Source organism: Ornithorhynchus anatinus, chromosome 17, assembly GCF_004115215.2.
Source record: "Ornithorhynchus anatinus isolate Pmale09 chromosome 17, mOrnAna1.pri.v4, whole genome shotgun sequence".
NCBI classification, from domain to species: Eukaryota; Metazoa; Chordata; class Mammalia; order Monotremata; family Ornithorhynchidae; genus Ornithorhynchus; species Ornithorhynchus anatinus.
The window spans coordinates 20,323,927-20,337,464 of record NC_041744.1 but is presented as its reverse complement, the minus strand read 5'-3'; the positions used below and the strand labels follow the sequence as shown (position 1 = coordinate 20,337,464).

The 13,538-nt window shown below is 57.4% G+C and overlaps 1 protein-coding gene across 1 annotated transcript; it reads right to left on the bottom strand.

Annotated features, from left to right (window-relative positions):
- Positions 1 to 543: 543 nt before the first annotated feature.
- OLIG1 (oligodendrocyte transcription factor 1) lies at positions 544 to 1,491 on the bottom strand. The gene has a single exon (XM_029082421.2). The coding sequence runs from the start codon at positions 1,360 to 1,362 to the stop codon at positions 694 to 696; it is 669 nt and encodes a 222-aa protein (XP_028938254.1). The 5' UTR covers positions 1,363 to 1,491; the 3' UTR covers positions 544 to 693.
- Between the last annotated feature and the right edge of the window lie 12,047 nt (positions 1,492 to 13,538).

The window sequence follows — 13,538 nt, the reverse complement described above, 5'->3', positions numbered from 1 at the left end:
GGCAGAGAAGCTGAGCCCCCCTGCCCGGGGCGGTGCCAGCTCCGGGCTTCGGGCACGGACACTCCAGCCGAGGCTCCGCTTCCAGCAGAAGTCGGGGAACCCCGACACCCCCCCCCCCCCCGCCTCCCCCGGCCCCGAAGGGCAAGGGAATAAGAATCCGTGCCGGGGAACCTTAGCTCGGCACGACCCAGCCTCCACCGGGGAGAGACGGTGCCCCTCCACCGCCCAAGCCGGGGGGTCGAGCCGGTCCTAGGAGAGGCCCTTGTTCCCCACCCCTCCCTCTTAACGGTCAAGCGGTGGAACTCGTTCGGCGCTTGCACTGGGCCAAGCGCCGTGGGCAGACCCAGAAGCGGGACGGCCCGGTAGCCGGCGGGACCCGGCTTCTCCTCCCAGGCCCGCCACGCGTCCGCTGGGTGACCTCGGGCAAGTCGCGTCACCTCTCCGGGCCTCCTCTGTAAAAAGGGAGGGGGGGGGAGGCCGGGGGCCCCACGCGGGACAGGGACGAGGTGGAGGGGAGGCCAACCTGCCGCCCCCCCCACCCCCCCGTGTGCCCCGGCGCTCGGAAGAGGGCTTGGCACCTAGGGAGCGCTCGGCGGGTCCCACGACGGCGACGATCGGAGACGGGTCGGTGGGGGCGGACGCGGGTGGGCCTCCCCCTGGCCCGGAAGGGTCGCCCCCTCCTCCGCGCCCCCCTCACTTGGAGAAGGGCGCCAAGCCGAGGCCGGAGGGCACGAGGTGCGGGAACTTGCAGACGGCACAGGTGCAGAGGGCGGCCCCGCCGGACAGGGGGAACGGACCGCAGGGCCCCGCCTGCTCCTCCAGGGCCAGCGACAGGTACTTGCCGGGCCTGGCCGCGGCCGTCGCGGTCGCCGCCGCCGCCGCCGGGGAGCCCTCCGGGTGGGCCAGGGCGGGCCCGGGCCCGGGCCCGTGAAGGAGCAGGGAGCCCGGGGCGGCCAGGAGGGGCAGGCCGGCCAGCAGCAGCCGAGGCCCGGGCCCGCTGATCTCCCCCAGGACCCGGCGCAGCTCCTGCAGGGACGTGCCGAGGAGCAGGATGTAATTGCGGGCCAGGAGCAGCGTGGCGATCTTGGACAGCTTGCGGCCCGGAGAGCCCTGGCAGTGGGCGGCCGAGTAGGGCAGGATGACCTCCCGCAGGGCGTCCATGGCCAGGTTGAGGTCCTGCATGCGCTTCCTCTCGCGGCTGTTGATCTTCCTCCGCAGCTGCTGCTGCTCGTCGCGGGCCCGGCCCCCCGGGGGCCGCGGCGGCGACCGGCCGGCGGCCTCGGGCCCCTCCGACCCCGGCTTGGCCGGGGGCCTGAAGCCCACCAGCTCGTACATCCCCGGCTGGCGCCGGGCCTGCAGCATGCTCGCCCGGCCGGCCGGCCCGCCCGCCCGCCTCGGCCTCAGCCCCGCATAGCCCGGCAAGGACCGGCCCGGCCCGGCCCCGGGCCCCTGCAGCCGCGCAGCGCGAAGCGGTGCGCCCCGCGCCCCTCCACCCCTTTAAACCCGGCTCCCAGACTTGGGGACCGGGAGGGGGGCGACGCCCACCAATGGGAGAGCCAGCCGGGGCCCGCCTGGGCCCGGATTGGCCGAGCCGGGAGGGGCGGGAGAGAGGGGCGGGAAAAAAAAAACGGGGGGAGAGGGGCCGCCCCCCCCCGGGACCGGCCCGCCCCTCTCCAGCTCTCCCTTCCCTCCCTCGGCGGGCCCAATCTTCCCGACGGCCACGACCGTCTTCATTCGTCCCTTCATTCGGTCGTATTTACTGAGCGCTTACTATGGGCAGAGCGCCCGGTACGGTTCGGCCGGAGGGACGAGCGTTTCCTCGTCCGGGACGGAGCTTACCGTGTGCAGAGCACGGTACCCGCCGCTCGGGTGGTCCAGTTGGGCCAGAGGGACGATCGTTCGGTCACTCGACGGAGCGCTCGCTACGGGCAGGGCGCGGCACCGAGCGCTCGGAAGGTCCAGTTCGGCCAGAGAGACGATCGTCCGTTCCATGGGGCGCTCGCTACGGGCAGGGCGCGGCACCGAGCGCTCGGAAGGTCCAGTTCGGCCAGAGAGACGATCATTTATTCATTCGGTAGCATCTATCGAGCGCTTACGGCGTGCGGAGCACGGTACTGAGCGCTTGGATGGTGCAGGTCGGCCACAGAGAGAGACAATCATTCATTCAGTCGTATTTATCGAGCGCTCACTGTGGGCGGAGCACGGTACTGAGCGCTTGGAAGGTACAGTTAGGCCACAGCGAGAGACAATCCCCACCCAACGAGTGGCTCGCAGTCTAAACGGGGGAGGCAGACGGCAGAACAGAACAGAACAAAACAAAACGAGTGGTCTGGCATAAATAACGATAACGACGGCCTCCGTTAAGCGCTTACTATGTGCCGGGCACCGTTCTGAGCGCTGGGGTAGATGTGAGGTGATGATGATAATGACGTCGGTATCTGTTGAGCGCTCGCTACGGGCCAAGCGCTGTTCTAGGCACCGGGGTAGATACGGAGTCATCGGGTTGTCCCACGTGGGGCTCACGGTCTTCATCCCCATTTGACAGATGAGGTAACTAAGGCACAGAGAAGCGAAGTGACTCGCCCGAGATCACACAGCCGACAGGTGGCGGAGCCGGGATTAGAACCCGTGACCGCCGCCTCCCAAGCCCGGGCTCTCGCCACTAAGCTGCGCTGCTTCTCGATCAGGCTGTCCCATGAGTAGGACCCGGTCCCCGCCGGGGTGGATACGAGTGACGATCGTGGTATTTGTTAAGCTCTTACTGGGTGCCGGGCCCCGTTCTAAGCGCCGGGGTAGATACGAGGCGATCAGGTTGTCGCATGAGTTGGCCCCCGTCCCTGCTGGGGTGAAGACGAGCTAATTGAAAATCACGGTATTTGTTAAACGCTTACTATGTGCCAAGCCCTGTTCTAAGAGCCGGGGTAGATACGAGGTGATCGGGTCGCCCCGTGAGTTGGACCCGGTCCCCGGCCCATGCGGGGATCGCCGTCTTAATCCCCATTTTGCAGATGAGGTCGCTGAGCGCGTTGGAGTGAGGTGACTTGCCCGAGGTCACACAGCAGATACAATATTACTAATAATAATCATGGTGTTTGTTGAGCACTTACTGTGTGCCGGGCACCGTTCTGAGCGCTGCGGTGGATACAAGCAAATAGGATTGGACAAGGTCCTTTTCCCTCCAGGGGCTCACAGTCTCAGTCCCCATTTTCCAGATGAGGTAACTGAGGCCCAGAGAAGTGAAGTGACTTGCCCAAGGTCATACAGGAGACAAGTGGCGGAGCCGGGATTAGAATCCACTTCCTTCTGACTCCCAGGCCGGGGCTTTCTCCACTAAGCCACGGTCGGGGCTGGACCTTCTCCTTCCTCAGTCCCTTTTCTCAGAGAAGCGGGGGTGTGCACGGGGGGTGTTGTAGGTGTGTGGTGTGTGTGTGTGTGTGTGTGTGTGTGTGTAAGGTGAAGACCAGTCTGACACAGTGTGACCAAGCTTTGGGGTGTACATTCCAAGCGCTTAGTACAGTGCTCTGCACATAAATACGATTGAATGAATGAATGAGACCATGGAACAGCAGACAGACCAGCGGGGCAGACAGCAATGGGAAGAGGGGCTGCCACCCTGGGGCAAAGGTTTGGGAAAATCTAGGACGGCGGAATCAAACCAATAACGCAGCAGAGATCTATCCTCGGAAACAATCCAGGAGGTGGGAGCTGGGGGGGGGAGATGTCAATCTCGCATCGGTCTTTTCGGCCACTTAGGGAAGACAGTACGGTCGGTGCGGCATCATCAGAGGAATAAAAAGATGGTTTTATATAGAAATGGTCACCTAAAACCGCCCTCTCACGCACTGCCTTTTTCCGTGGTATCGGTCTTACTTCGGAGATGACCGTTGGGCATCCGTGCGTCTTGTCTCCCCCACGAGACCCTCGAGTCCTGGAGAGCGGGGGCCGAAGTCTCCTCTCCCCCTCGCCCCCGGAACCCATCCCGAGAGGCTGGGACGTTCCCGTGGACCACGGGGCTGAGCCTTCGTAGCTGCCCGTCTGCATCATTTGCCCTTCGCGTTGGCGTCGCCCACGCGTCCGCGTCCCCGCGCCGCTTCGGCGATGACGGTCGGAAGCGCGTCATCCCCACACCCCTCCGAGTGCTCCCCCGGGCCCGGCTAGCCTGCCGAGTGAAGCAGCTGGCCGGGGGCCGGACTACAGCCCGTGACTACCGGCGAGGCCTCTCCGACAGCTGCCGGCCCCTTATGCCCCGAGCCGTTGCTGCCGAGTTCCCTTCAGCTTCCTTAACAACCGCCGTCTCCTCGGGCCGGCGGGGGTTACGGATCTGCCCGTGGCCGGTTCTTTGCGCAGAAGAATCGTCTCTTTCCTTCCTCTGGCCCGCGGCATCTCGAAGCTCTTTGATTAGGAAAAGTCAAAGAGGCACAGCTTCGGGAACCTTACTGACGCAGGTCCGGTGTCTTAGTTATTAGTACTGTATCAGTGAAGCGCTTACAGCGCGTCAAGCACTGTTCTGAGCGCTGGGGTAGATACAAGTTAATCAGACCAGGCACAGGCCCTGTCCCACGTGGGGCTCACAGACTAAGGGAGAGGAAGACCGTGTCCGATCAGACGGCATTATATCAACCCAGGTGCTTAACACAACGCTCGACGTGTAGTAAGGTGATGTGGGAGATTCTTGAAGACACGTTCTTTTAAACTGGGACACGAGCTGGGGGGCTCGGAGTGGAAACTCACTTTCAAACAGTCACGCCGACACCCAGGACCGCCGTCTCGGAATCTGGGATTTGAATGCAAACCAGGATTTGACCGAGGCGTTCGCAAATTTCTGATCCACTCTGGAAAAACACATAGCATTTGGAAAAGCTACCCACTGCAAATCCAGACCCGCCTTGGGACATAAGCCTCCTTCGCGATCTTGTGCAATTAAATAGTAAAACTAATATTCACTGGGTGCGCTCCAGTGAACTAAACGCTTAGAAAAGTATGACAGAAGCACAGTGCACGCTCCTCTGCTTCAGGAGCTTACACTCTAACTGGGGAGGCAGGCCTTAAGATATGGATAAATAATCAGAAGAAATGCATTGGCTGCACAGTCGATACTGCGGAAATAGGAGAGGACTGATGGAGGGTTTCGGTAAAAAAATATCGAAGTGTCCAGTGGGGGCCAGTGGTTGAGGGTTAATCGCGGGAGGCTTGTTGGAGGAAATGGGAGCTCTGAATAATAATTCCGGCGAATCTCCGAGATGCGAACAAGGATATTATAATAGGGTTTATATCCCGGTTTATTCTTTCTAAGGGACTCGGGCAGGACTAGATGAGGAGATGAGCATCCGTTTCAAAAATCGGGGTCGGGAGATCGGTTGCCCTGTGGGATAAAAATATTCTCGGAGCCTCCCTCGAGTCGGAAGCCGGAGCCAAAGGCAGAGGAGGCCGCCCCCGATACAATAAAAAGAGACAATTTGCTTGGAAGGCTGTGGCTAATTTTTAACACAATGCCCCTTGTCAGGGCCCGTTTGGTTGCCAAAATGGGGCAGGGTAATGCGGAGCCTCAGAAGGCCTGAAAAGATGGGAGCGATTCTGGCCGAAGTCTCTCCCTCTCTCTCTCTGCGTGGTTGTTCCCGACCGTTGAGATGGGCTCTTTCGGCCAAGTGTACTCAAAGGAACGAGGAGGCAGACAAAGGTAGCTTGAAGTCATTTCCCCGCACTGAATCTCGCCATCCGGTTTCACTCTTTCCCCATTGAATGGACAGAATGCGGCAGGAAGAGCGGGGAAGAAAGAACCGACAATCTGAATGTGTTAGGGGAGAAAATGGAGAGAGGCAGAGGGGCTGGAAGCTGGTGAACCCTTGGGCCGGGCGGGGGGAGAGCAAGCTGGTGTAAAAACTCATTTGGAACGGGGGTGAGGGGAAACAGCGAGCTGATAAATTCTCCTTCCTGGGGCGGGGGGACGGGGGGAGATAATGGGGTGCCCAGAGAGGAGAGAAGGAGGAATTAAGATCAGAGAAGGAGGAGGTCACGGCAACCCGAGGGCAGCCACCTGCAGAGGCGGGAGGCTGGAGGAAGGCAGGGGGGCTGGGAAGGGGTTAGGGAGGGAGCTCCCCCCTTCCCCCCCAACCCCCACCCAGGACACAGAGGGAGACTGTTCGAAGTCTCACCTGTTGTTTTCCCCCTTGGCCCATAAAACCCAACGGCTGGATCCGGCCCCTGGAAAAGGCAGCCTGGCAGTCTGCCAGGGGCCGGCCGGACGGCCAGTTCAGGATGCGGCACATCCAGTTTTGTTCCCCGTCGGGCACCGCGCCCCGCGATGCCACGTGAGTGGCGGCGGGGGGCACGACCGGCCCTCGACGCGCAGGATGCCGACGCTCCTCCGTATAGGTCGTCCCGCCCTTTCCTCCCAGAGGGCGCGGAGCCGGCCGCACACGGAGGGGCCAAATCCGTCCAGGAGAAAGGAGCAGATGGCTCGCTTTGGCAACGCATAACCCTGTCGGGCAACTGGGGTCCCCACTGAGCACCCTGCCAAAACCTGTTTACTCCATAGAACTGAGAATCCTGGATCCCGGCGCTGAAAGGGCCTGGCTCGGATCCACCCGGGGAAACCGAGGTTCCCGAGCCAAGCCAACGCGAGCGGGAGAGGTGCCAGGTTCGGGCTTCTGGGAGCTCGAGCCACAGGTCTGAGTTCTTCTCGGGGCCTCAGCTGTCAGCGTGTCTTGACAGCTTTTTGGGCTCCCCCCTCATGCTCACTTCTAGGTCTCCCACCTCCGCCCCCACCGAGTCCAGAGAGGAGGTGGGGGAGCCCGGAGCCATCACTCTCCCCGAGGGGGGAGAGCCCGGAACCATCACCCTCCCCCGTCTCGGCGGCGGCTGTCAATCAAGAAGGACTCTGAAGCCAATGAGGAGTGACTAAAAAGGCCCGTCCTCCTGGCGGATTTCTGCAGGGCCCCAACCTAATGCTTTCCAGTACCGAGCGCGCCGGAGCAAAAAGCTCGAATAACGGATCTTCGCACTGTGATTTGGCCAAGGCGATTGATAATACCAACCCACAAAGATACAGATTCTGGCAAACCTTTCTCAACCTACGAGACACGGCCAACAAGACGTAGGAGCAGAGGAAAGTTAATTTATGTCTTCCCTCCACTGAGTTCAGGGTGTGATGAAATGAGTCGTAACCGAAGCGTGAAGGGTTTGGACTGGACTCGCCTGTTCCCTGCTTGGGAGGGTTGGAGGAGACTGAGGGAACTCCTCCTCGGGGTGATTTTGAAAACGGGGTTACATTTTTGTCAGTCTGAGATGCTTCTCCTGCATCACCCTGCCCGGAGGCAGGGGAATGATCTAGATGAACTCCAGTCGACCCTTCTGGTGTTAGGATCGTTTCTCAGGGAGCAAGACAGCAGATGACCAGTACCGATGGGTAGTTTCTCGTGGGCAGGATCGTGTCTACCACATCGACTGCACTGTCCCAAGCACTTAATTCAGTCCCCTGCACACTGTAGGGGCTCAGGAAATATGATTGATTGATTGATCGAGAGGCGGGAGGCCTCTTGCCAACACGCAGTCCAGTTCATTCCTCTGCGGGGGACGTATCGGGTTACCCTTGGAACACAAATAACCCAGGCTCCTTTGAGAGGAAGGAACTTCGCAGCCAAGAGACAGGCTATCTTGATGATGCCTCCAGCGGGAGACCCCCCAGAATCCCCCAGCTCCAGGAAGCCTTCCCATATTAGCCCCGATCAGCACAGACAGTGTTTCCTCCTAATTCCTAGCTCTGTGCCTCTTCCCCCGGCCCCCACAGATGCTCGTTCCCAGTTGCCGGTGCCCACGGTTCGGAAAATTCACCAGCTTCCAGGCTGGCCCCGAGGAAGTAACCGACCGTTTGGGACACTGAAAGAGTCGGGGTTGTCTTTGGCCCGGAAACATCGCAGATTCTGCACGTGCTTGCCCTAAGCAAAGTTTCTGGGACTCACAGTCTCGGAAAACGATCCTGGTTTTTAATCATTCCGAACACGGGCCGAACCCGAGACCGGTTCTAGAACTACGAGTTCCCGAACCAGTCAGCGCGTGCGACTCTCCCTTCCTACCCCTCCTGTCTTCAGGTTGCCCCGCCCTGCCTCCCAGAATCTCATTTTAGAGGGGGCCCGACCCTACAGAGAGTGGCTCTCTTCTACGTTTCTCCCTTCTTGGTAAGATTGAGACACTTCCCTTTTTACTTACTCTTATCTGTCAAACCATAGGATGTGTTTTTAGCAACGGGGGAATCTCTTCTTGCCCAATGCGATGGTATGTATAGCAAGCTTTGCACAAGAAGGTGTTGCCCCAAGCGCCTGGAACTCCGTCCTGCTTCCCGTCCGACAGATCATCGCTCTCCCCACCTTCAACCTTATTAAAATCCCATCTCCTCCAAGAGGCCTGCCCCAACTAAGGCCTCATTTCTCCTACTCCCTGTCCCTCCTGCATCGCCACGGCACTAGGATTTATACCCTCTATTCACGCCACCCTCAGCGCCACATCACTTATGTCCCTATCTGTGATTTATTTTATTGTCCGTCTCCCCCTCTAGACTGTAAATTCCTTGTGGGCAAGGAGCTTGTCAACTAACTCTGGTATATTCTACTCTCCCAAGCACTTAGAACACTACAGTATTTGCTGAATAAGAACAATCGAGCGATTGTTTAAAAGCCGGTGCTTGCTTCCTTAATCAGTCAGCGCATTTATTGAATGCTTACTGGGTGCAGGGCACTGTACAGCGCAACAGTATAGCAGACACATTCCATGCCCGCGATGCGATTACAGTCTAGGTGAAGAGACAGGTTAATATAAATTATGGCTATTTACGTAAGTGCCGTGGGGCTGGGGGTGGTGGATAAAGTTAGCGAGTGAGGGGGATGCAGAAGGGAGTGGGAGAAGAGGAAATGAGGCCGTAGTCGGGAAAGGTCTCTTGGAGGAGATGGGCTTCGAAGGTGGCAGTTGGTAGACCAGATAGAGGTATTGCGAGATGGTTAGCGTTTAGAGGAGTGAAGTGTGCGGGCTGGGTCGTGTCGGAGAGGAGCGAGGTGAGGTGGGAGGGGGCAGGGCGATCGATACCTCGTCTCTGGTTTCACATTCACATGTCTGATCGTGGGCTTTCAGGCTTCTCCCCACCGAACCCTCCTTCACCTACCTCACCGCCATCATCTTGGGCCTCGTCCGAGCCAACATGGTACCCAGTCCTCCAAGTTGGCGTACAGACTATTTCCCGCATCCGGATTGCCCTTCCTGCCCCTCTTCTCCCATACATATCAAGCTGGGGGCGTTCAGTACAGTCTTGCCGACTGGGCGGTTGACATCCAGAAGGGCTCTGCATTCTAGCTGGAGGCCGACTCGAGGCAGGGGGCTGGCCTGTTGGTGCGGTGTGGCTACTCTAAGCTCGTGGTGGGCAGGGGATGTGTCTGTGAATTATACTCTCCCAAGTGTGTGGTACAGTGCTGTGCACACAGTAAGCGCTCAGTAAATACAAATGAATGAAGGGCTGGTGGAAGGGAGGCTGGATTCAGACGCCGCAGCCGCCCTGCCTCAGCAGCCGCCCTGCCTGACATGCTCCCAAGTTGCAGAGGATGAACTTCAAGGCTGAGGGGTGGTAGGGAGGATGGAGCATCTGGTGCACTGACATCCCTGATTGGGGAGAGGGGCCCCTCTTCAGAACCAACTTCAGACAGGGGGAAAACACTGTCACCCCCTCCCCAAATGTGGATCTCTGTCACCCAGACACACGGGGCAGTGCATGTATTGGTATTATGCCAGGAGCACAGAATAATAAACGATGCCCTTCAGAAGTCCACCGGAGCGTAGTGCTGCATCGGAGCTGCACGGCTCTGGAATCGCAAACTTTTCCAATTTCCAATTATCCCGCCCCCTTGACACTGTACCAGGAGATACTGCCTCTCTGGACCTTCCCCTCTCCCACTGGCCTGAGGAGTGGGCATCCTCCATCTCACTCCACGGGGGGATTGGCTCTGGGTGGGCGTTTCCACCTTGGCTCCCTAGTCGGCCCCAATCTCCCTCCCAATCCCTCTGCCCGGCTATTGAGAAGCAGCATGCCCTAGGGGCTAGAGCACGGACCCGAGAGTCAGAAGGACCTGGGTTCTAATCCCCGCTCCGCCACTTGTCTGCTGTGTGACCTTGGGCCAGATTCTTCACTTCTCCGGGCCTCCATTCCCTCGGCTGTAAAATGGGGATTAAGTCTGTGAGTCCCACGTGGGACAGGGACATCCAGCTTGATTAGTTTGTATCTATTCATTCATTCAATAGTATTTATTGAGCGCTTATTATGTGCAGAGCACTGTACTAAGCGCTTGGAATGTACAGATCGACAACAGATAGGGACAGTCCCTGCCCTTTGACGGGCTTACAGTCTAATCGGGGGAGAGAGGCAGACAAGAACAATGGCAATAAATAGAATCGAGGGGAAGAACGTCTCATAAAAACAATGGCAAATAGAATCAGGGTGATGTACATCTCATTAAACAAAATAAATAGGATGATGAAGACCTATACCCCAGCACTTAGCACAGGGCTTGACACATAGTAAGCGCTTAACAAATACCATTATTATTATTATTATTATTAAATCCAACCACCTTCCCTCCCCCACACGACCAGCTAACGCTGTGAACCTCGCTGCCGAAGGGCCTCTCAGCAGTGCTTCTTCCAGTTCCCGTTTCGGCCCCCAGCTGAGATCTTATCGAACTTAAGCAATCGTTTTCAAGCGGAAAACAGCTTTATGAGACCCGCCCAGGCCCAATGAGCTCAATCAATCAATCGTTCAATCAGTGGAATTTATTGAGCGCTTTCCCTGTGCAGACCACTCTACTAAACTCTTGAATCTGGGTCACCTCCAGCCATCCTGGGGAACATCCCTCCCTGCTTCTCTGCTTCATCCCTTTTCCCCTTCTGATAGCCACCCCACTCTTCCCTCAGGGAAGCAGCGAGGCCCAGTGGATAGAGTCCGGTTTGGGCGGGGCTTGTCTCTCTTTATTGCTGAATTGTACCTTCCGAGTGCTTAGTACAGTGCTCTGCACCCAGTAAGGGCTCAATAAATACAATTGAATGAGCGTCATCATAACGCTGGATGATGATCTCCCTCGTCCTTCCTCCTCCTTTTTACCAGGTGAACAGAGTGGCTGGGTCCAAGCCAGCTGGGTATCATTAACCAATCATTCAGTCGATAGCATTTATTGAGCACCTGCCAGGAGCGCTTCTATACGTGTCTCCGCTTACACCCGCTACTTTTTAAGTGCTAACTCATATACATAGCCACTTCTCCATCCTCCTGGCCTTAGGTTATTTCAGTGTCTATCTCTCCCACTAGATTAGGTGCCTCTAGGACAAGGATCGTGTCCTTCAACTCTTTGGTACTCAGCAAGCTGTGTGTGCAGTGCTCTGCCCACTCTAGGTGCTCATTAAATATTGCCATTTGATTATGGGATTACTGTGTGCAGAGCCTCATAGCACTGGGGAGAGTTGGAAGAGCACAACCTAGGGGACCGGGTACGGTCCTTGGAGTCATACGACCTGGGTTCTAATTCTGGCTCTGCCATTTGGCTGCTGAGTGACCTTGGACAAGTCACTTGATTTCTCTGTTTCTCCTTTTCCTCATCTGTAAAATGGGGATGTAATACTGGTCCTCCCTCCTACTTAGATTATGAATTCCATGTGGCGCAGGAATTGTGACTGAGGTGATTGTATTATATAATAATGTTGGTATTTGTTAAGCGCTTACTATGTGCCGAGCACTGTTATCTAACCCTGTGGTTGAGTTGAGGGGCCTGGCACGTAGAAAGGGCTTAACAAATCCCACCGTTGTTATTATTAGAGGTGATATACCTGACCCCTGCCCTCAAGAAGCTGGCGATCTAGCTGGGTCGTTGCCGGCCATCGGACAGACGAGGTCCGGAATTTGAGGGAGACGAGAGCAAGGGCAGACGAGAGAGATTGAGATTCTTTTGCCTAGAGGGACGCAGGGTTGAAGGAAGCGTGGCCTAGTGGAAAGAACACTGGTTGGGAGTCAGGAGACCCGAGTTCTAATCCCTGCTCCGCTGCTCACCTGCTGCCTCACTTTTAGGCAAATCACGTCACCTCTTTAGGTGTTGTTTCCTCTTATGTAGACTGAGAAGAAGAGTCCTGCTCTTTGTACATCTCAAAGCGCACCCCACGTGACTCGGGGACTGGGTTTGGTGTGATGGTCTTGGGTTCCCCCAGGGCTTAGCACAGTGATCAGGCACATCGTAGGGGTGTAATTAATACCCTAGTTATTATCAAGCATCCACCCTACCGATGAGAAGCAGCGTTGCGTATGGTGGATGGAGCACGGGCCTGGGAGTCAGAACGTCATGGGTTCTCAGCCCAGCTCTGCCACATGTCTGCTGTGTGTCCTGGGGCAAGTCACTTCACTTCTCTGTGCCTCATTTACCTCATCTGTAAAATGGGGATTGAGACTGGGAGCCCCAAGGGGGACAGGGACTGTGTCCAACCCGCTTTGCTTGTATTCGCCCCAGAGCTTAGTACAGTACTTGGCACAGAGTAAGCACTTAACAAATATCATCATTATCATGATGATACTTAGCCAGGAGACGTGGAGCTACATTGCCAGCCCCGGTAGCCCCCCGTCACTGGGTTGAGCCCCAAACGGGCAGCAGCCTGGCACGACCACGGCAAGTCCGCCGACGGCTGCGAACACCAGGCTCCATCTCGGTCTGATGGGAATGAAGCAGCTGCTTCCCGGCCAGAGACGGGGAAAGAGGCCGGTCTGGTAGCCCACAGGCGACCGCCGCCCTCACCCCCATAAGAAGCAGGTGAGGGGGAACGTGGGACCCTCTGACCAGCTGGCAACACCCTCACCCCCTGCTCCCGCGTGACCCCCACTAGCAACTCAAACCCCAATTCCCCATCTGCGTCCGGGGCTCAGATGCCAGCGTGCCCTTCTGCCCCGGAGTGGGTAGGCACCTGGGCCCACAACAACTAAGCTCATCATGGACAGGGACTCTGTCTGTTCATTGTTGTGTTGTTCAGTGCTCTGCACACAGTAAGTGCTCAGTAAATACAATTGAATGAATGAGCTGTTTTGGGCTGTCAGCTTCGTGTGTGTGTCCTCTAGACTGTAAATTTGTTCTGGGCGGCGATTGTGTCTGCTATACTGTTGTGTAGAAAAGCAGCCTGGCTTAGCGCATAGAGCACAGGCCTAGGAGTCAGAAGGACCTGGGTTCTAATCCCGGCTCTGCCACATGTCTGTTGTGTGACCTCGGGCAAGTCACTTCACTTCTCTGCGCCTCAGCTCCCTCCTCTGGAAAATGGGGATGAAGAGTGTGAGCTCCACGTGGGACAGGTGCCTGACTGAAGCCTGGGTGCAGGAGGAGGAGCCAGGGGGCCTGTCGACTGTAAACTCAGGGCAGAGAATGTGTCCGTTTAGGGAATTGTACTCTCCCAAATGCTTAGTACAGTGCCCTGCACAAAGTAAGCACTCCGTAAATTCCACTGAATGAATTGAATAAATGAATGACCGAGTGGCAGCG

Coding starts and splice junctions, on each gene's coding strand:
- OLIG1 (XM_029082421.2), bottom strand. CDS start 1,362: ATGCTGCAGGCCCGGCGCCAGCCGGGGATGTACGAGCTGGTGGGCTTC.